The 17,944-nt window shown below is 41.1% G+C and overlaps 1 protein-coding gene across 1 annotated transcript in view; it reads right to left on the bottom strand.

Annotated features, from left to right (window-relative positions):
* itga9 (integrin, alpha 9) overlaps nt 1-17,944 on the bottom strand; it is a 54,556-nt gene that overhangs the window by 14,978 nt on the left and 21,634 nt on the right. Inside the window, exons 16-18 of the mRNA XM_037782840.1 lie at nt 3,892-4,044; nt 2,739-2,815; nt 2,124-2,271 (exon numbers count right to left, since the gene is read on the bottom strand). Of these exons, the coding sequence (XP_037638768.1) occupies nt 2,124-2,271; nt 2,739-2,815; nt 3,892-4,044 (378 nt within the window). The remainder of the gene's footprint in view (nt 1-2,123; nt 2,272-2,738; nt 2,816-3,891; nt 4,045-17,944) is intronic.

Here is a 17,944-nt window from a genome sequence, read left to right as displayed (position 1 = left end):
CATTTTAAAATCTAGCATGCTCTTGCTAGTTTCTCAACATTACCAACCATAGCTTTAAATAAAAGTAGTACAGTAATGCCACACCATAATAATACTACTAAGTAAAAGTAAAGAATTATTATCAGCAAAATGTACTTAAAGAAATATAAGTAAAAGTACTCATTCTACAGAATGGCCCCTTTCAGAGTTATATATGTTCACATTGACTGTAAAATATGTAACTTTGTATACATTTGTTATATTATGACATACTGTATATCATTACTGGACAAACACCCATAAATATTATGCTATTGATTTCAAATATCACCCAGCCCAACTACCGCTAAAATGTATTTTAATATCGCTAACTCTTTATAGATTGCTTTGAGGTTTAATCTAATAAATCATAATTTAGAGGCAGGTATGTTCTGTGAGTAAAATCTTAATCTGCAACCTAACTAGTATCTATGTCTTTCAGGTAAATGTAGTGGAGTAAAAGGTACCATATTTCCCTCTGAAATGTAGTGGAGTAGAAGTAAACCACTGCCAGAAATACAATGACACAAAACATCTGCTACAAAAAAAAGCTAGAACAAACAATTCAAACATTTCAGAGATAAAAAAAAAAAAAGAAAACACAGAAGCCAAGAATCTCTGAATCCCACAGGAGAGAAGGCAGCGCTCCTGAAACCAATTCACCTCCGCAGCTTTCTGACAGCTTGTGTTGCAAGAACAACAGACAGATAACACAGCCCGCTCTGGGGGAGTGCAAGTTCACGCTTCGCTCACTGGAGAAAAAGCCTCAGGGGAGGATTGGGAGCTGACCTTAACTTTGGAAAAAGGAGTTCACATCATCACCTCGGACTTCTCCGGTAGTAATTAAGAAATGTCTCAAAGAAAGAGCTCACGGTAGTACATCTGCTCAGTGGCCTCTTTGTCATCTCTTCATGCTGTTCACTTCCTGCTCCCTTTGTGCAGCGGGCCACCGTGACTTATCGGGTTCCTCTCTGCGGCTGCTGGTAACCTGATACTTAATTAGTTCATTAGATTAGCTATGAAACTCAAACTGAAACACTGTTTTTCTAATATCTGCCTGCAGCATGTATTCTATTTAAATTAAATTTCAGCTTTGCTGGGGGGTTTTAAATCGTGTCACAGGTTGTGTGCTTTATGGGGATGATCTTATCCGTCACAGGGGTGCAAAACCCAGCTGGAGGATAAACATTAGGTCCATTATGAGCCTTCATGATGGATGTTGTCCCCTCTAGCGTCTGCTGAGCCGGTGCAAGCTCGTGTCAGAGCGTCTCTGACTGACGTGGCGTCTCTTTCAGCTGCGAGAGGACCTGCTGGCCTCTTTGCAACAAGTGAGCGGACAGACGTGAGCAGAGGCAGATGTGGCCGCTGTGAAATCCATCCACAGTACAGTACAGCGGGGTCTCGAGGAAAATCTCTCAGGATTAATGTGGGATGGCAGTGGGTAGATATTTATTTAACAGAGACAGAAGGCTGTCTTCTCTGAGAGGTCAAAGAGTGTGAGGAGCAGGCATGATCCATATCTCCATGAAAGTCAGTCATAATCCTCACTTTACCTGCATTCACCCCATTAAATGTGGCCCTTTTTGTGACATGAATAATGTGGTTTGAACGGCACATAAGTCAAGCTTATGGGAATATGAAGCATGTGTGTTAGGATTTGTTCTCATGCACACAGCTCATATGTTGTTGACATGGTGAGTCTGCCTTGAATGAGTCAGAGAAGCGTGTGACAGGTCAGCCAGAGGAGCTGTGAGATGGGACAGCTGTTGCTGCTGCTGCTGAGGCTCTCCTGCTCTTTATCCTTTCATCTGTAGGGCTGCCTACACAGCTCCGGCAAAGCTTTATGTTCATCTGTCCTCTCGCAGGTCTGCCTTTCTGTACGCTTCACTGTTTAGACTGCGCTCCTGACGTTTAATCAGTCTTTTTTAAATAAACTGTCTTTTAGAAACTGTACATCTCAGTGGAAAACTGATGGTATTCAGCTGATACACATGTGTAAGATTTGGCTCCCCGCATTAGTCACATCTCTTCAACCAAACACATTTCAGAAACAAACATGTGCACTCGAGTAAATAAATAGCAGAAGAGCGACAAGAGCAACAGACCTTCTGCCAGAAGTTGATGTAGAAAACTTCTCTGGAGAAGTTGAAGTAAATGTTGGTGTCGTAGGCGTCGTCCCCAGCGTTAGAGATGGTCAGGTTCAAAGAGACGTTCTTCACTCCTCCGAGGGCCAGATGGGATATGGTATGCAACCTGATGGGAACATAAATTAAACAATGGAGATCAGAGAATAAATCAACTTCTTGTGACAGCTGTGGGATGTCACAGGACGAGCAGTAAGCGAAGATTCATATCAACAACAAATCTAAGTTTGTTTTATTTTGAAATTTGTACTTTAAAATGCTATTAAACAAAGAAGAGTGGCCTTAAAATGCTTGTTTTTTGGAGTAAAACAAAGAACATATGTAAAAGATGACTACTGCTCACCATGACAGACACATGCTGTAACAAAATGTACCGACAGTAAAAGATACACAATAAAAAAGAAAGGGAACTCCCTAAGTATGGAAAAACATATGGATATCCTCCAAGCATGCGTCATGGTTCCACTACCCACACCCACATGGCCTATGACGTCTGCTTGCTTCCTCAGTACTGAAGAAAAGGCCAAAGATAGAGAATGAATCTAAGCTGTCGAGGAGGAAGTCAAAGGTTTTTACCCAGAGAGCAGCAGTTTCCCATGAAGCCTCAGATCTGCAGCGCAGTCGTCTGACAGGCAGTTCTTCTCGAACCAAGTCTGAAGAGGAAACAGCGAAGTACACAGTTCATATGACCTCATGCACTAAACACACCAGCTCCACATTCAGACTAGGGGGCAGTGTTGTGTTGTCGTTGGAGCTATCCAGTAGTGTTTTATCCAGGAAGGCCAACAGCTTTACTCTTTCTGATCTCTCTTTTAATCAGTCAGAGGACGGTCTTTGGTTCGAGGCTGAATCATGAAAAGGGAACTTAAGTCAAGCGGTAAAGTTCGATGTAACGTTGATGAGCTTCAGATAAATGGATTGTGTAGGTGCTGAAAGACGCAAATCCCTCCGCTTTTCAAGAAGTGCAGACAGTGGGGAAACACATGTGGGGCAGGTTAGAGGTGGTTGCAAAGAAAATAAATGAATCAGTCTTTTTGGATTCCACTCAAGAAAAGCTAACACAGACAATAATAAGCTGGTAACCCACACCAAATCATTATAACCTCAATTTGAGCTATTTCCTTCATTCCTTCTGCGGTCCAGGGGGAGACACGGCCTTTTTTTTCTTTATAATCAATAGAGGAGAATCTGAATTAGTTGAAAATATGTTAGAGTGATCATCCTCTTATCATCATCTGTTGAAGAACGCCTGAACCGAAGCATTTCTATATCAAAGCGCAGGATGATGCGGTATCTGAATAATTTACAAATATAAATGAAATATGAGATTGAAAGAGGTTTTAAATCAAAAGGCAACAAATTCTCAGAGCAATAAATTATCTACTTAATTTTGGGTTTTGAATCATCCATTATACATCAAAGTCCAACCACAAGAAAATAAATGTCCAGCGGTCAGGGTAAATTTTTAATTATCACCCTTCTCTACACTACCAAATTAAGACCATCTTTTTTTCTGGTAATTTACTTTCACCACACAAAATCAGACATTGAGAAGCCCTGAAACCTTTGACTCCTTAACTTAACGGACCAGTGTGTAGCATTTAGGGGGATCAGTTGGTTGCAATCTGTAACTCCACCGCTAAATGGCACCAAATCCTAGACACTGGCCCTTTAAAATAATTTTTACTTACATATATTTAAACAATATCATTTCATCCTAATGTTTTACCTCATTCCTCGCTGCGATCTTGTTTCCTTTCCTCCATCGTAGCACTGGAGTGAGCGCGGGCAGGTCTCGCTCCTGGTGTCCCGTCAGCACATGCTTCCCCAGGCTGTACGCCACCTCGAACGTGATGGCCGTGAACACGTCCTTCACATCTTTCTGCAGAGAGCACAAACAAACAAGGCTATTGCAAAGAATTTGTCCCACCATAGACACCAAACTGTTTTCAAACTAAATTGAACCCTCAAAGAAATGAGTCGTGTAACAGCCTGGGTGATTATGGTAATTCAACATCTTTCTCCAATTAACGTCTGGCACAAAGACTGATTACTCTGCAGATTATCGGAAGATCACACAGTCTGGATGTGATGTTATCACTGTGCCAAAGATCCACAGGGTTGAACGCAGATATAAGCACACTGACAAACCACAAAATTATCTGAATTGCTTTAAATGGACGAGTGACACACTCTCTCATTAATTACTTTTTAATTCATTCATTTTGCTGAAAGTAATAAAAGCAGGGCCGCCACTAAGTTCTCAGCAAAGGAAACACATGGATGTTTTTTTCAACCTGCTGGCACTGCCTCTGAGAGATATCTTTGTGTTTCTGCCGGCTCCATCTAAGACCACATAAAAAAGTGTTTCATTTGGCATCAGGTTTGGAAACAATACAGCCAGAATGAAAACAGAGAGCTAAATGTGATCAAATCCCCAATCTTCATTAGATGGCAGCGCTGAAAGGCGTACATGGGAAAAGCAGATAGTGATGTTGTTTTTTTTTTTTTATCTCATCTGTCCATTACAGTTACCCTCGACTCTTTGAAGGTGGCTTGATGATGTCTGGCTTTGGTCTTAGTGTGTAAAACACACACACAAGCTCCATAGGCAACCAGTGTCCCTGTGCCCAACTGATGTCGCCCAACATGGAGCCAAACCCACAATGTAAACACAGAGGGCTTCCCTGTGTTTTCCGGTGGTCACTCGTTCTTTTGCACTTTCTCCCTTTTGTCCATTATCGCAGTATTTTCCAGCGTCCACCCACCCATCCTCTTTCCTCAGGCAGGCACAGAGCCAGTCTGGGCTTTGAACACATCACCAGTGGAGAACGAACCCACCCAACTCATCAACAGTGAGAGAGTTATAGCAGGAAAGAGACAACGTTAGTGCAGGACGTGAATAGACAAAAACAGAAGATTTGGGGCTCATTTGGGAAATGGTGCTGCATGCAGATAAAGACATAAAGAATAAAAAATCTGAAATCGGATTTTCTGTCGTTATTTGGTTGCCTTGACAACTGATACGGTTACAAAACACATCTATTTTCATCAATTATTCTGCCTATTATTTTCTTGATTAATCAATTAATAGTTTAATTTATAAAATTGCAGAGCCCAAGCTTCAACTTGCTTCTTTTGTCCAACCAAAACCTAAAGGTATTCAATCTAGAGCTGCAAATGATTAACTGATGAATCGATTAGTAGTCAACTATTAAATTAATCGCTATTAAGCTAACTATTTTGAGTATTTTTTAAGAAAAAAAGTCAAATTTCTCTGATTCCAGCTTCTTAAATGTGAATATTTGTTGTTGTTTTTTACTCCTCCATGACAGTAAACTGAATATCTTTGAGTTGAGGACAAAACAAGACATTTGAGGACGTCATCTTGGGCTTTTGGAAACACTGCCCCTAATATCATTGATTTGTGATATTGTCATTTTAGCTTAATTATTCTCCTTTAAATGAAAAACATATTTAAATGATTATGGTGTTAATTTTGCGGGGATCTGTATCAAATAAAGATGTTTTCTTAAGTCTGTATTATATGAAGTATAGGTCAGGACATCTCTACTCAATATTTAATTTAAAATGGTATTTTGACACACATTTTGCATTTAACAAATATTGCGCTTCCTGCGATTTGAAAATTGCAGTAGGCCATATTGGGATTTTGATAAAATGTAGATGAATGGTGCAGCCCTACAGTCGATTAATCCACTAAACGTTTCAGCTCTAATTGAAAATGACAACATTAATTGCCCAGTAGAACTAGTCAATAGTAAGGCTGAGTACCGCGGATGCAAGAGGTCGACCTCACATCCATCACTGCCCTGCAGTTCATGCCTCATTAGACGTATAGAGACGGTGTTGTTCAAGTAGCATGTCGGCTCAGCTGGGAGGTAACATGACACAGTGTTGTAGTCAGTGCTGGACAAGTGGTGGTTTACTCGGTCTCAATAGCCACTAAAGCTTGAAATGGCCCCAGTCCGCTGGCCTCTGAGTGAACTGACCCCCTGGGAGATGACTGCCCCAAACTCCCACCGCTTATCTCACATTTTCACAAGCCACAGCAGAACTGGGGGACATAATGACCTTAAATGAAATGTGGTGTTTCTGAACAATCTCATGCTTAAAGAGTGACTTTTATGCTCAAGTAAATAGGCTTTCCATTATACTAGAGTGCTGTGGAAGGATTTCCGGTCTTTTTTTTAACAGAGCATCTATTATTGTGCACATATAGGATCACTTTCTTCTTGAAACACAGAACGACAGACTGCTAACTAACTGGAGCGCTCCCAAAACTCACAGCAAAGTCACATTAGAAGGGCCGCAGGCCGTTCGGTAACACTTGGCCTTAGTTTTTATTATCCCTTGATCAATGCTGCCAATTGCCCCACCCAAGTCCACACCCCTGGCCCAGTCACCTACTCCCTCCTGATCCTGATTCCTGTATTTATGGAACAGAGGAGTTCCTGAGCTCCAGCTGAGAAGGACTCCGGCTAGTGTTAACTGCCTGCTACCTATAATTTAATGGAAAGAAACGCAGCAACTGTTCCTTACATGGTGGAGCTTGTGACAGCAGGTCATTCTCTACTCAAAGGCTTCCACTGTGTTAATCCTCATTCAAATATAGAGGCCGCAGGGTGGGTCCCTGATCTCAGATCAGATACAGTCATTCTGGGATTTATGTTATTTAAAGACCATTACAATGAAATTAAACATTTCCATCTGTTTTGAAGTGATAGTATATGACATTTGAAAGAAGAAATAAAACATTCTTCCTCTCACAAATGAATAGTTTAACTTGTGAACTATAAAAACCACTCTTGCTCAGTTTAATACAGTCAGGGGTTTTTGCTGCTACAGCCTCACTTGGTCTGGTATGACCAGTACCTTATGTTGGCTACAGTTAGCTGATGTTAGCAAACTTTAGATAATACTGAGTCTGTTTGCTTATTTTATGACTTTTTTCTACTTACAGTATGGTTTAGCATTTCACAGATAAACATTTCAATGTTTTTTATCAAACACAAAACCATTAAAACCATTAAAACCAGACATAAACATATCATAACAGAGACGTGCTTAATGTTTCCTGCTTTGGGTCCCATTCCATCCACAGATGAAGTCTTTAAGTCAACTGACTTGAGTAAATCTTGAAAAATGAAGGGAAATGAAATGGCAATATTTCATATTTAAACTCAATGCGATCAGGGAACCATACATTAATGAGGTAATCACCGTGAGGAGGACGGAGTGGTCACAGCCAGTGTGCGCGGTGGAGCAGCGCCGGGTGGTAACCTGTGGCCCCGCAGCGAAAGCTCCACCGGAGAGACCAGACGCACAGCCACCCGACGATCAAATTAAGCACGCTACACACATTGAATGTCATTTTTTCTTGTAAAATGTCAGCAAGATGGCTAGATCACTCATTTAGTCTGATTGTCACGTAGTTTAAGTTTGAAGACAAATGAAAAAATCATTCATTCTGTCTGTTTTGATTCTACCACTGGAGGTTTCAAATCTTACACACAGTGGCTTTAAACAAGATGAAGGACTTTTGTTTTTACAGCATCCTTCGAGAGGGAAATACTGCCAATAAAAAAAGGTAAATTTCCTGCATGGCCACTTAAAAATAGTCTGAACCCCTTCATCATCTCATGGACAAAATGACTTATTAATGGCTCCAGACATGCTGCAGAGATGCCAGCAAACTCAGCAGGAATCAACTGTTTTCCAGCAGTTCACACCGCATTTTGGAAACTGTAAATTCTCAACTATAGGACCAAAAAATCTGTATGTTACAGCCGTCGCAATCATTTACGACACACTTGACACAAAGTCTTCCTCCCTGTATGCATATTCATATAGTTAACTCACAGGATGGAGGACAGCTTGCCACTCTGTATGTTTTGAAAGAAAACAACTGGGATTCAAACCTTCACCTACAACACCCCCTCTCCTCTCTGTGGAACAAGGCTTCTGCCAATATACTATCTCAGTGTTTATGTTCACACTCAGGACCCATTTATTTGGTACCGCAGAGCTTAACTCCCACCTTACCATCCATTCTTTCCCCTTCATTTCCCTCTCTGCTGCCTGTATGACACTTTCCCACACATCCATGCTTCATGCTTGCATGTGTTTAGGAGCATAAACTGCTACTGTATGAATTCATCTGACTTAGTTGAGCATATTTTATAGATTTCACCCTGAACACTAGTTGAGCTGTACTCCAGTTATACTTATGCAAGCTCTGATTCTCACATGTTAATCTGATCAACAAGATGGCAATGCACCAAGCTGCCCCTTCATGCTCGCAGAGCAGCTCCGCCATGGTGGGTTCGGGGAGGATGACGTCAGTCAGCAAAAGGCTCTGATCCTCAGTTTAAACGCCTCATGCTTGGCTGAAACGCACAAGAGCTCCTCTCTCAGCCAAACCATTCCCTCAAAAGCATATAGCTTAAGCCCGGTCATGGGAAGTCTTTATTAACTCGCGCACACAGCACTCCTTTTTAGGACAATGGGTGTTTGGATGACTTGCAGGTTGAGGCCATTTCATTCAGGGGCTAAACGCCAGGGATTCTTAGTTTAAATGGAAAAAGCTTTTTAGTTAAGTGATGAATGGATTCAGCCTGTCAAAGGTCGGGGTTGCGTGTGTGTGTGTGTGTATTGAGACACAAGGAGACGACGTGAAATTGAAAGTATTTACAGTAATGTCTGCAGCATATGGTGGACATGCACTTAGGCCGCTTATCTCAGTTTGTCCTTGAAAAAAGTCGAGACAATTACTAAAATTTTTACTCTCTACAGGTCAAACTACAGCAGCTGCTCCGCTCAGAATAAGTTAGCAGATGTTGAGGAGCCTAGAATGACAAAATGAGTAGGAGTAGGAAAGAGTGTCGTCCAATTGTTTTAACTCGAAACCTTTTTGGAGCTGTCGAGTATGAACAGCTTCATTCTGTCTGTGAAAATGATCTTCGGGCTCCTAAATCTTAAAGTGATCTGAATCTTGAACTTCTTAAAATGACAGAACTGCAATCTCTATACTTAAACCAGAACAGATCACACATCTATTAAGAAATCCCAGGACTCTAACTTGATTTATCTGCTATTAACTTCACTCTATCTATATATCTAACAACCACTCTTTACACTTTACATCCTGATGAAATCCTCCAAGGAGCACCTCTTCAGTTCAGACTGATGTCGCCAGTGACGTGATATATCTAAAAAAAAATGGAATAACTTCCTTCAAGGACATTGTCAAGGACTTCTTAGTAAGAATGAGTGCAGCTGCCCCTAATTTTTTTTTACCGTTATGTTCTTTATGTGTTTTTCCTGTTGTTGTTTTCTTTAACTGTGCCTTGATTGTTCAGTTCCTGTGCTCACGAGTGTGCCCTCATTGGCATGTCAATTCAAATTAGGTGTCTTTCTGCCTCTTGTAATTTTTATGAAAGTAGTTATTCTTGTACTTTTTGTTAATTTACCTGTATTGTTGTCATGTTTCTGGTGCTATTTTAGTATTAATTGATTTTTTGGGACATTTGGGGGCAGCAGAACAAGCTGTAAACCCAACACTGACACATTATCACCTAATAAAGGTTATATCGTGTTTACGAATAGTCGCTTATTTACACATCCAGCAGACAGGGCCATCTGGCGAATGCAAGTCCACTGTTCACTCTTCTATTAGCTCTATTTTGGTGTCCTGAGGGAAATATCTGTCTATTTACCTGCTAAATGCTCCAGTCCACTGTTTTCGACTGGGCATCTGGCGGACAGTTGGTTTATAAGCATTTTCACTGAAAACAGCTGCAACGACACAGATGAGACCAGTGAGAGTGAACACAAAACAGTTGTGGGCTGTAAACGTGTTGGCAAACAGTTGCTTATTTACACACCCAACAGTTAAAAAGCAACATTATCATTCATTTGGAGTCGTGTTTCTGGCCACCTGCTTAAAGTTAAGTCCAATATTCACTCTCTTTTAGCTCTGATTTGGTCTCTACCAATTCCTGAAGAAAATATTTGCTTCTAGCTAATAAATCACCCCCTATTATTCACCAGCTAACTGTGCTGGTCGGTGTTTGGTGCTGAGCTATAGACTGTATATAAAGATGGACGACAAAAGTGAAGCCAAAACATCTTGATCACCCCCTGGTGGCTGGCTGCAGTATAAGTCATAAATCCTGTCCCCTCCATGTTAGCGGATGGGACATGAGCCAAACTAAAAAGTCAAAATCCGCGTCAAATACATTTTTCCCAAAGATGGTTTCTGTCATTTAAGGTAATTCTTATCGTGCTGATGTATGTTCAAGTGTTCATTTTCCTGATAAATTTGATTTTAATTAGTTATTTGATGCTATAAAAAGGTGAGGGGACGTCATGATTGACAGCTCTGATTGACAGCTGCTCTGAGTGAAGTAGTCACGGAGTCAGAGGCTCGGGAATTGTACGAGAGGAGATGTAACGTTAACTTTCCATAACCGTCACCAGTATGTGTTATAGAACATGTGTCAATTTGATCATAAACACTACAAGTACTCCTTTCACGTTGTCACATTTCTTTTGACATTTAATACATTGTTATCAGAACTATTGATTATAACTGTTTTAAGCAATATATCCAGTCTAAAACAATTACATGACTCAGTGAAACTAACCATGTTCTTAATTACCCGTCTGGTTAGGGATCGTTACAAGTCAACAAAAAATGCACTTGGGTTTTAATACCATCAGTCCGTCCAAAACCAAATTATTCTGACTGAGTAATGTGAAAAGTCCAGACTACCAGTCACACCAAATGTATGCAGTTATGCCTTTGAAAACTGTTCCCGTTCAACATGAGCCATGTTTACTGCAACCACTTGGAAATAACTCAGCCCGTCTGATGTTAGTGGTAGGGGCAGTGATTCTCAGATGTTTGTCCAGCTTCAGGCACCAACCTGATCAATAAATCACTCTCTGCAACTCCACAACCTGTTGTGCATCAAAACACACTTTACCCAGAAGCGAATTGAACTGACAAACTGTTTCAAAAGAGGCAAACAGCAGGGTTCAGAGTCTAGTACAAAAGCAAATATGTTATTATTACTGAGAGTTACCCCAGGGAGAGTCTTGCTTATTAAGCTAATTTAGTTAGAAATGAAAACAATTGGATGGATTTACAAGGTTGTACACTCATGGTAATTAGGAGTAAATAGCCCGTTCAGTAAACAGTGGAGTGGATGACCCTTGGCACAAAGACAAAGCCCTTCCGACTGACATTTCACTGATCACGGTGGCACTCGGACAGGATGGAAAAATGAGGACACATCCTATACCTTCACCACCCAAAAAAGGTATACAAAAAAAAGATGCAGATCAGCTGTACCTTTTCAAAAACAGAACACTGAATCCTGAGGACGACGTTGGACTGCTCTTTCAGTGAAAACATAAATCAACCAAATCCTAACCTCCAGCAAGACTGATAGCTGCTAGATATGGCGGCGTGTTGTAATGTCTCCCATGAGCAAACACGTACTTCCTCCCGGCTGAAACAGAGGAGCACCATCACTTAACTGACAGGAAACGTACACCATCTGTACTGTCATGCATGGAGACACATCACGAATAAACACCAATAGATACCATGTTGTTCTGAACACAGCATATACGCAGGAACATCCATTTGTACATGCTATTCAAAATCCTCGTCTCACACACCAACTTTTCCTCTGAAACACACAAACAAAAAACTCTTTGCTTCAGCCTTTCAGTAAAATGACTCCCCTCAATAAAAGATCCCAGGGGTGCAGATAAGGAGATATACTTCTCTTACGCCTTGGAGAATCCAAGTGTATTGAATTTATTGCTTTTTAAAACAACGTTCGCGTAAACACAAATTACAGGAAACTTTTATGGCCTCGCATGCATCATGAAGAAGGCATTCAACATTTGACCCTTGGACAGTTAAAACCACAGCTGGGATTCATAAAGGAGGAGAGAAAGGTGCCTCACTTTCCCCGGTGGAAATTGGCAGATGGAATAGGTTTACTGCTCAAACATACCAAACTCATCAGCGTGTTATTTTTACTACATTCCATCAACAACAACTTGATTTAACGCCAATGCTAACTATAGCTGAATTAGTTTAATATCTGTATCTGAGCCAGCCTACTAAAAATACACAGATGTGTTCCCTCATACTGTATCTCCTTTCCTCCTCACTCAACTCCCACATTGTTCTGTTCTCAACACATTACTTGTTTCTGTGCTATTTTCAGTATCTCACTACGTCTCATTTGAGACTATTACAATGTTTGTTTCACTCTTGAAATGACCCCAAAGCCGTAAAAGTTGAGCTCTGGAAATTCAGCAGAAACAGGAGCAGAACTGATGGGGAATTAGTCTAACAGGTTCTGCATTATAAAAATCCTTCATTCCCCGAATTCTCGACCCGGAGCTCCCGTCATCATCATGTCTATCTACCTTTAACCCCTTCGCTATTATAACCTGACTGACGAGTTTGGAGTCATCACAAGGACACATGCATGGCTCTCCTACGAAGCAAAACAAACATAGTGCTGAAAAAAAGGGAAGAATCCAGATGAGATCCTTTTAAGGAAGCAGCTTTGGGTCTTCAGATCTGGGAATCAAATAGAGACAAGGTGGCTTTAGTCACCACTTAAGTCCTTATTATGATTTAGGCAATAATGAGAATAAGGGCGCCTTCACATCAGGGACCCGGGCCTGGATCCGAGTACACTTGACCCCAAAGTAAAGTTTGTTTGATTAGTGTGAACGCTCCGTACCATACACGGGCATGGTTCGTCGATCCGTACTCGAGTCCACTTGAAAAGGTGGTTTGGAACACGTACTCGGGAAAGGTTCGCATCAGCTGTGAAAGCCAACCATACCAAAACATAGAAGTGGACTGCTATTTAATGTGAGTAACGTTAGCAGTCAGCGAGTAGTTGTGAAAGGGCAGGCTTTTCTCAACACCGCCGGTTTTCTCCAAAATCTGTATATGCTCGCAGCATGCGCCATTCTCTGAACTGCACGACCATGGGTGATAAAGCAGGAAGGCAGGTGAGATGTTCCATAAAATATAGACAATAGTAGGCGATGGTGTTGGGCGATGTTCGTTATTTTAATTAGCTAATTTAATGGTCTGCCTCCGAAGAACAAGAGCTGCTCTGCTGCTCAGCGGGCAGAGAGAGAGACAGCGGGGGAAACAGAGTTCACAGCCGGCATATTTTCACATCAAACTCTGTGAAATAAGGGTTTATTTCCACCAAACCACAGTTGCTGATTGTTGGAAAGACTAACGACGACGGATTTGGTGAGTTTTATTTAGTTTCTGTAAAGTTTAACATAAACAAATACACATGGATGATGACGGAAGTGTACTCGGGTACGGAACAACTTTACTTATGTGAAAGCTGAGCAGCGGGGGGAGTAGAGAGGGGAGGCAATCGTACTCGGGCACGGTACAGATCAATCGTACCTAATATGAAAACAACCTATTACTACTAATAAGAAGGTGAAGAAGAACACTTCTAGCCAATTGAGATAATAGCTGTGTCCAAATCACTCCCTTGTTCACTCAACTAAAATGTCACAGGGTAAATATAGTGGGCTAGGTAGCAAGTAGGGAGTGATTTCAGACACAGATAGTGTTTTATTGGGTTTTACTCATAAAACTCATCCAACTAAAAGCACCAGTTCTATTTCTGAAATGTTGTTACTGTTTAGAAACAACAAGCATCTGAAGACTTCCTCTCTTTGAGATATTAACTCCCCTCAACATCCTGATAAAGCGTCTCTTTGCATAAACAGGAAGCTCGTTATCTGCGCTCTCATGCAATTAATTGGAGAAGCACATTTTCCATAAGATCGAAGATTCCTTAAAAAAATTTCACAGTTGCTGATTTTTGCATCATGTTGAACAGTTTAAACAATACGACACTGTAATTGCACGCTTTTGTTGAAAATTGCTATTTCAAATCTCAGGAGAAAACAACCCCTCTGATAGATGAGATACCGGCAGGGAGGAGCAGCTCAAAATGTGCCGTTTTTAAAATGGAGTTGGGTGTGTTTATGTTTGAGTCTGTTCCATCCTGGTGATAGAGGAGGTCTCCAGATGCTTCCTGCAGCTGATTTCGTCACTGTGCACGAAAACTGGCGCACTTTTACTTCACTGTTATTGTTGGAGCCATTGTTTTTAGACAAAGCCCTGATAAAACTGCAGCGGCACGCCAACACTAGTTTGTCAAATCCACCTGATGAGGGGCAGGTTACAGTCTCCGCCGGACATAAACAAACGTCTTGTGTGTATATATTTGTTCCACTTCCTTTTGTGGCGGATCTTGTCTGTTTGCACGGGAAGTAGAGTTTGATGTTGACGCCACCACACCAGGAATATACACTAATATTAACAAATGGGTCAAGTAGTGGGAAATGATAACAAGGTCACCGCCAGGTTGTTAAGGAAGCGGCGTGACGATGCCAAGTGACGAAATAATCACAGCCTTTTGTCTTATCCTGGTGTGGTGAAGCACAGGCCCCATCCTGCTTATGACGCTCTGATCCAAAACGCACACACTGAACACCCGTACACAGTCTCTCCTCTGCAGTGGAAGTGGGAAACACGGCAAAAGAGAGACTCTTTCATTGTGGTCAGACTTGGCCACCCATTACGCTGCCTTGCGGTGGCATCGTGTGGCAGCAACGCGGCCAAAAGACTGCGGAAACATTTTGCCCTGCATGCCTAGCTGCCAAAATCAACAAATCATCAAATCTGCCTAACCTTTGGTCAGTCTTGATATGAGTAACAACGATGGATTTACTATGGCAACAACACAGTGTGGGTCTAATGAGCAGCCCTACCAAAAATAATACCTCACTAACATCTTCAGTGCACATGCATGAGAGGAACCTCATGAGAAATTTGACTTGTTTTACTGTACCAGAAGTCTGTTGGCTGTGCACTCCCAAAACAAGCCTGGAGAAGAACTGTTTAATGTTCACTCTGGCACGACCATGTAGGGAAATCCTGACCAAACTATTAGCCTGAGCTAAAATTAACCTGAATAGCTCTTCTTTAGTATCCAGTAAATGGTATTAACACTAATACTTGCAGACAAAGCATTCAGCTGAACGTATTCCTGTGACATTTTCCACTCTATTTACTATCGCAGTGCACTGCTCGTATATTTCACCTTTTTTTTTTTTCATTATATTCTATATAAATAGACTTGCTGCCATGTGTAATAGAAGGCAGCTGGATATGATTACCATCCTGCTATATACTTTCATTGTATCAGCTCTCTTGGCCTGAGGTAAATGAAACCGGGGGAACGGCATCAAGGGAATTGCACATTTCTGTTGAACTATAAAGAGGCAAACAAAGCAGGCAGTGTGGCAGCGGCCCCGCTCTGGGTTTCCACGTGCCAGACAGAGTTGAGGGACTCTGTCTTACTGGAGATTCTTTGGGACGCAGCGACAGGAACTCCTGTTTTGCTTTGCTCTCCAGGGTTTCCTGGTTGTCTGCGGGGAGCAGACTTAGGTCAAACAGAAAGCGTAAATGTTTTTTTTGACATTTGTTTTGACTTCTTTGGAGGAACAGATTAGTGGATTTAACTGTATAACGCAGTTCAATAACTGTCAGGTGAGTTATCGATAAAAGAAAAGTGTAGTACACTGTCTGTCAGTTACTTTTGTGGGATCCAAAATCATGTTGTGAAAACCACACTTCCTGTCCGGCACTATAGCCATTAAGGTTGAGCAACTAGAAAAATGCCTTTTTAACAGTCTTATAAGACTGGAAATGTTGTGTTTTTTTCTCCTGATCAATGAATTAATCATCATTCATCTACAAAAGGTCAACAAATGGTAAAAAAAAGGCCCTTCACATCTTCCCAAAGCCCAAGTTGTCATATTCAAATTGCTTCTTTTGACCGACTTACAGTCCAAAACCCAAAGGTATTCTGTTTACTATCGTAGAAAACATGCAAAAGTGCACACATAAGGAGTTCAAATGGCGAATGTTTGGCATTTTTGCTTAAAAAAATGACTTAAATGATTAGTTGATTACCAAAATTGTTTCAGATTAACCACTCATTATTGAATCGACAAATAATTTCAGTTCTGCAATCGACTAGTTTGGCTTTACCATTTTCATTTGTGGATATAAGCAGCTTATTATACGGTATAACTGCATACAAGTAGAACTAACACTACATAAATTAACCTAAGACACAAACATGGAGTTATTCTCTAGCTTGTAAAGCTGCAGTTTGTGTTTATTGTTGTCTTCTTGACTTTGTTTTCTAACCAAATGAATGAGGTGCAGTATGACGCTAACAAGCAGACACACAGGCAGGTTAAAACATTAGCTCCTTTCAATTTAATTTGCCGAGGTAATGGTTTCTGGTTCCTTCCGCAACTTCATAGACCACCATCAGTCCATCTACCCAGTGAAAATCTCATGCATCTTATTGCTCATCTCTAGTTTTTCCATTCAGTCATAAGATACTGGTAATTGCCTCAGTGCATTTAGCTTTGACAGATAGATGTTCATCCTGTACATGCTCCACTAATAGCAGCAGTCATCAGAATAAAGATTGGTGGACCTTTAAATACTCCGGCGGTGCCGAGCAAATGTTAGGAGGACATGAGATATAGGGCACATACTCGGTGGAATATAGGCCAGAGGAAAGAGGGGGGGGGGGGAAAGTGAGCGGGATACTTTACGAGCTAAATTAAACAGACAACTGTTACAGGCAGGGCTTTAAATGCCTATTTTAGCTCCTCCTTGGAGACGGCGATGCTTCTATAGAGCTACACCACTCATGACCACAAATGGACCTGGCTCTTGGCATGATTTCAAGGCTCACGTGCACTGCTGCGCTGCGATGCGATGGGACTGCTGGAGTAAAAACACGTATAAGACGATGGAGACGTTGCCAAAGATGTAAACATGCCATGAGATGTATAGATCATGGAAGAAGTGCAGGACATTTAACAGAAGAATAGTTCAAATGTGTTTCTAAGACGAGCAATAAATCAAAGTCAAGTGAGCAGTAAAAGCTAGCCTCCAACTAAATAGTACTTAGCACTATGAATAATGAATGCTTGATAGTTTATAGTAATGTAATGTTGACATCACACCTGTAGCATTTTAAATCTATGGACACTGATGGTCCTTCACTCCAAATATAGCTTGCATGCATAATGCATCTTCGGTCTAGACTGAATATATCAATAGATTTTGGATGCATTGCCTTTAGATTTTGTACAGATATTCATGGTTCCCAGATGATGTATCCTAATGACTTTGGCGATCCCCTGACGTTTCCTCTAGTGCCACCATGAGGTTGATATTTTTGGTTCAGAGTGAAACGTCTCTACAACTAATGGATGGACTGACACGATATTTGGTACAGATATTCATGTCCCCGAAAGGGATGAATTGAACTAACTTTGGTGACTTTCATGTAGCTCCATCATCAGGTCAAAATTCAATTTGTCCAATAGTTTGTTAGTAGTTTATGACCTGCAAAACTAATGCAGTTGCGTCCAAAATTCCATGCTAACATGCGCTACAATAGTATGTGAGATTTTTTAATATGTCCGAAACCTTAGTATGAAGCCAATAGTACGTGAATTGCATACTATTTCCAGTGAAATATTACGGTATACAAACGCTGGACACTACGGCGGCATAAATATCCCACAATGCAATGCGGTAGTAACGACAACATATCAGACGTTGACGGCCAGCTCTGCAACGT

The sequence above is a fragment of the Sebastes umbrosus genome, chromosome 10, assembly GCF_015220745.1.
Source record: "Sebastes umbrosus isolate fSebUmb1 chromosome 10, fSebUmb1.pri, whole genome shotgun sequence".
Lineage (NCBI taxonomy): Eukaryota > Metazoa > Chordata > Actinopteri > Perciformes > Sebastidae > Sebastes > Sebastes umbrosus.
The sequence above is the reverse complement of the archived record's forward strand: the minus strand, read 5'-3'. Positions and strand labels throughout refer to the sequence as shown.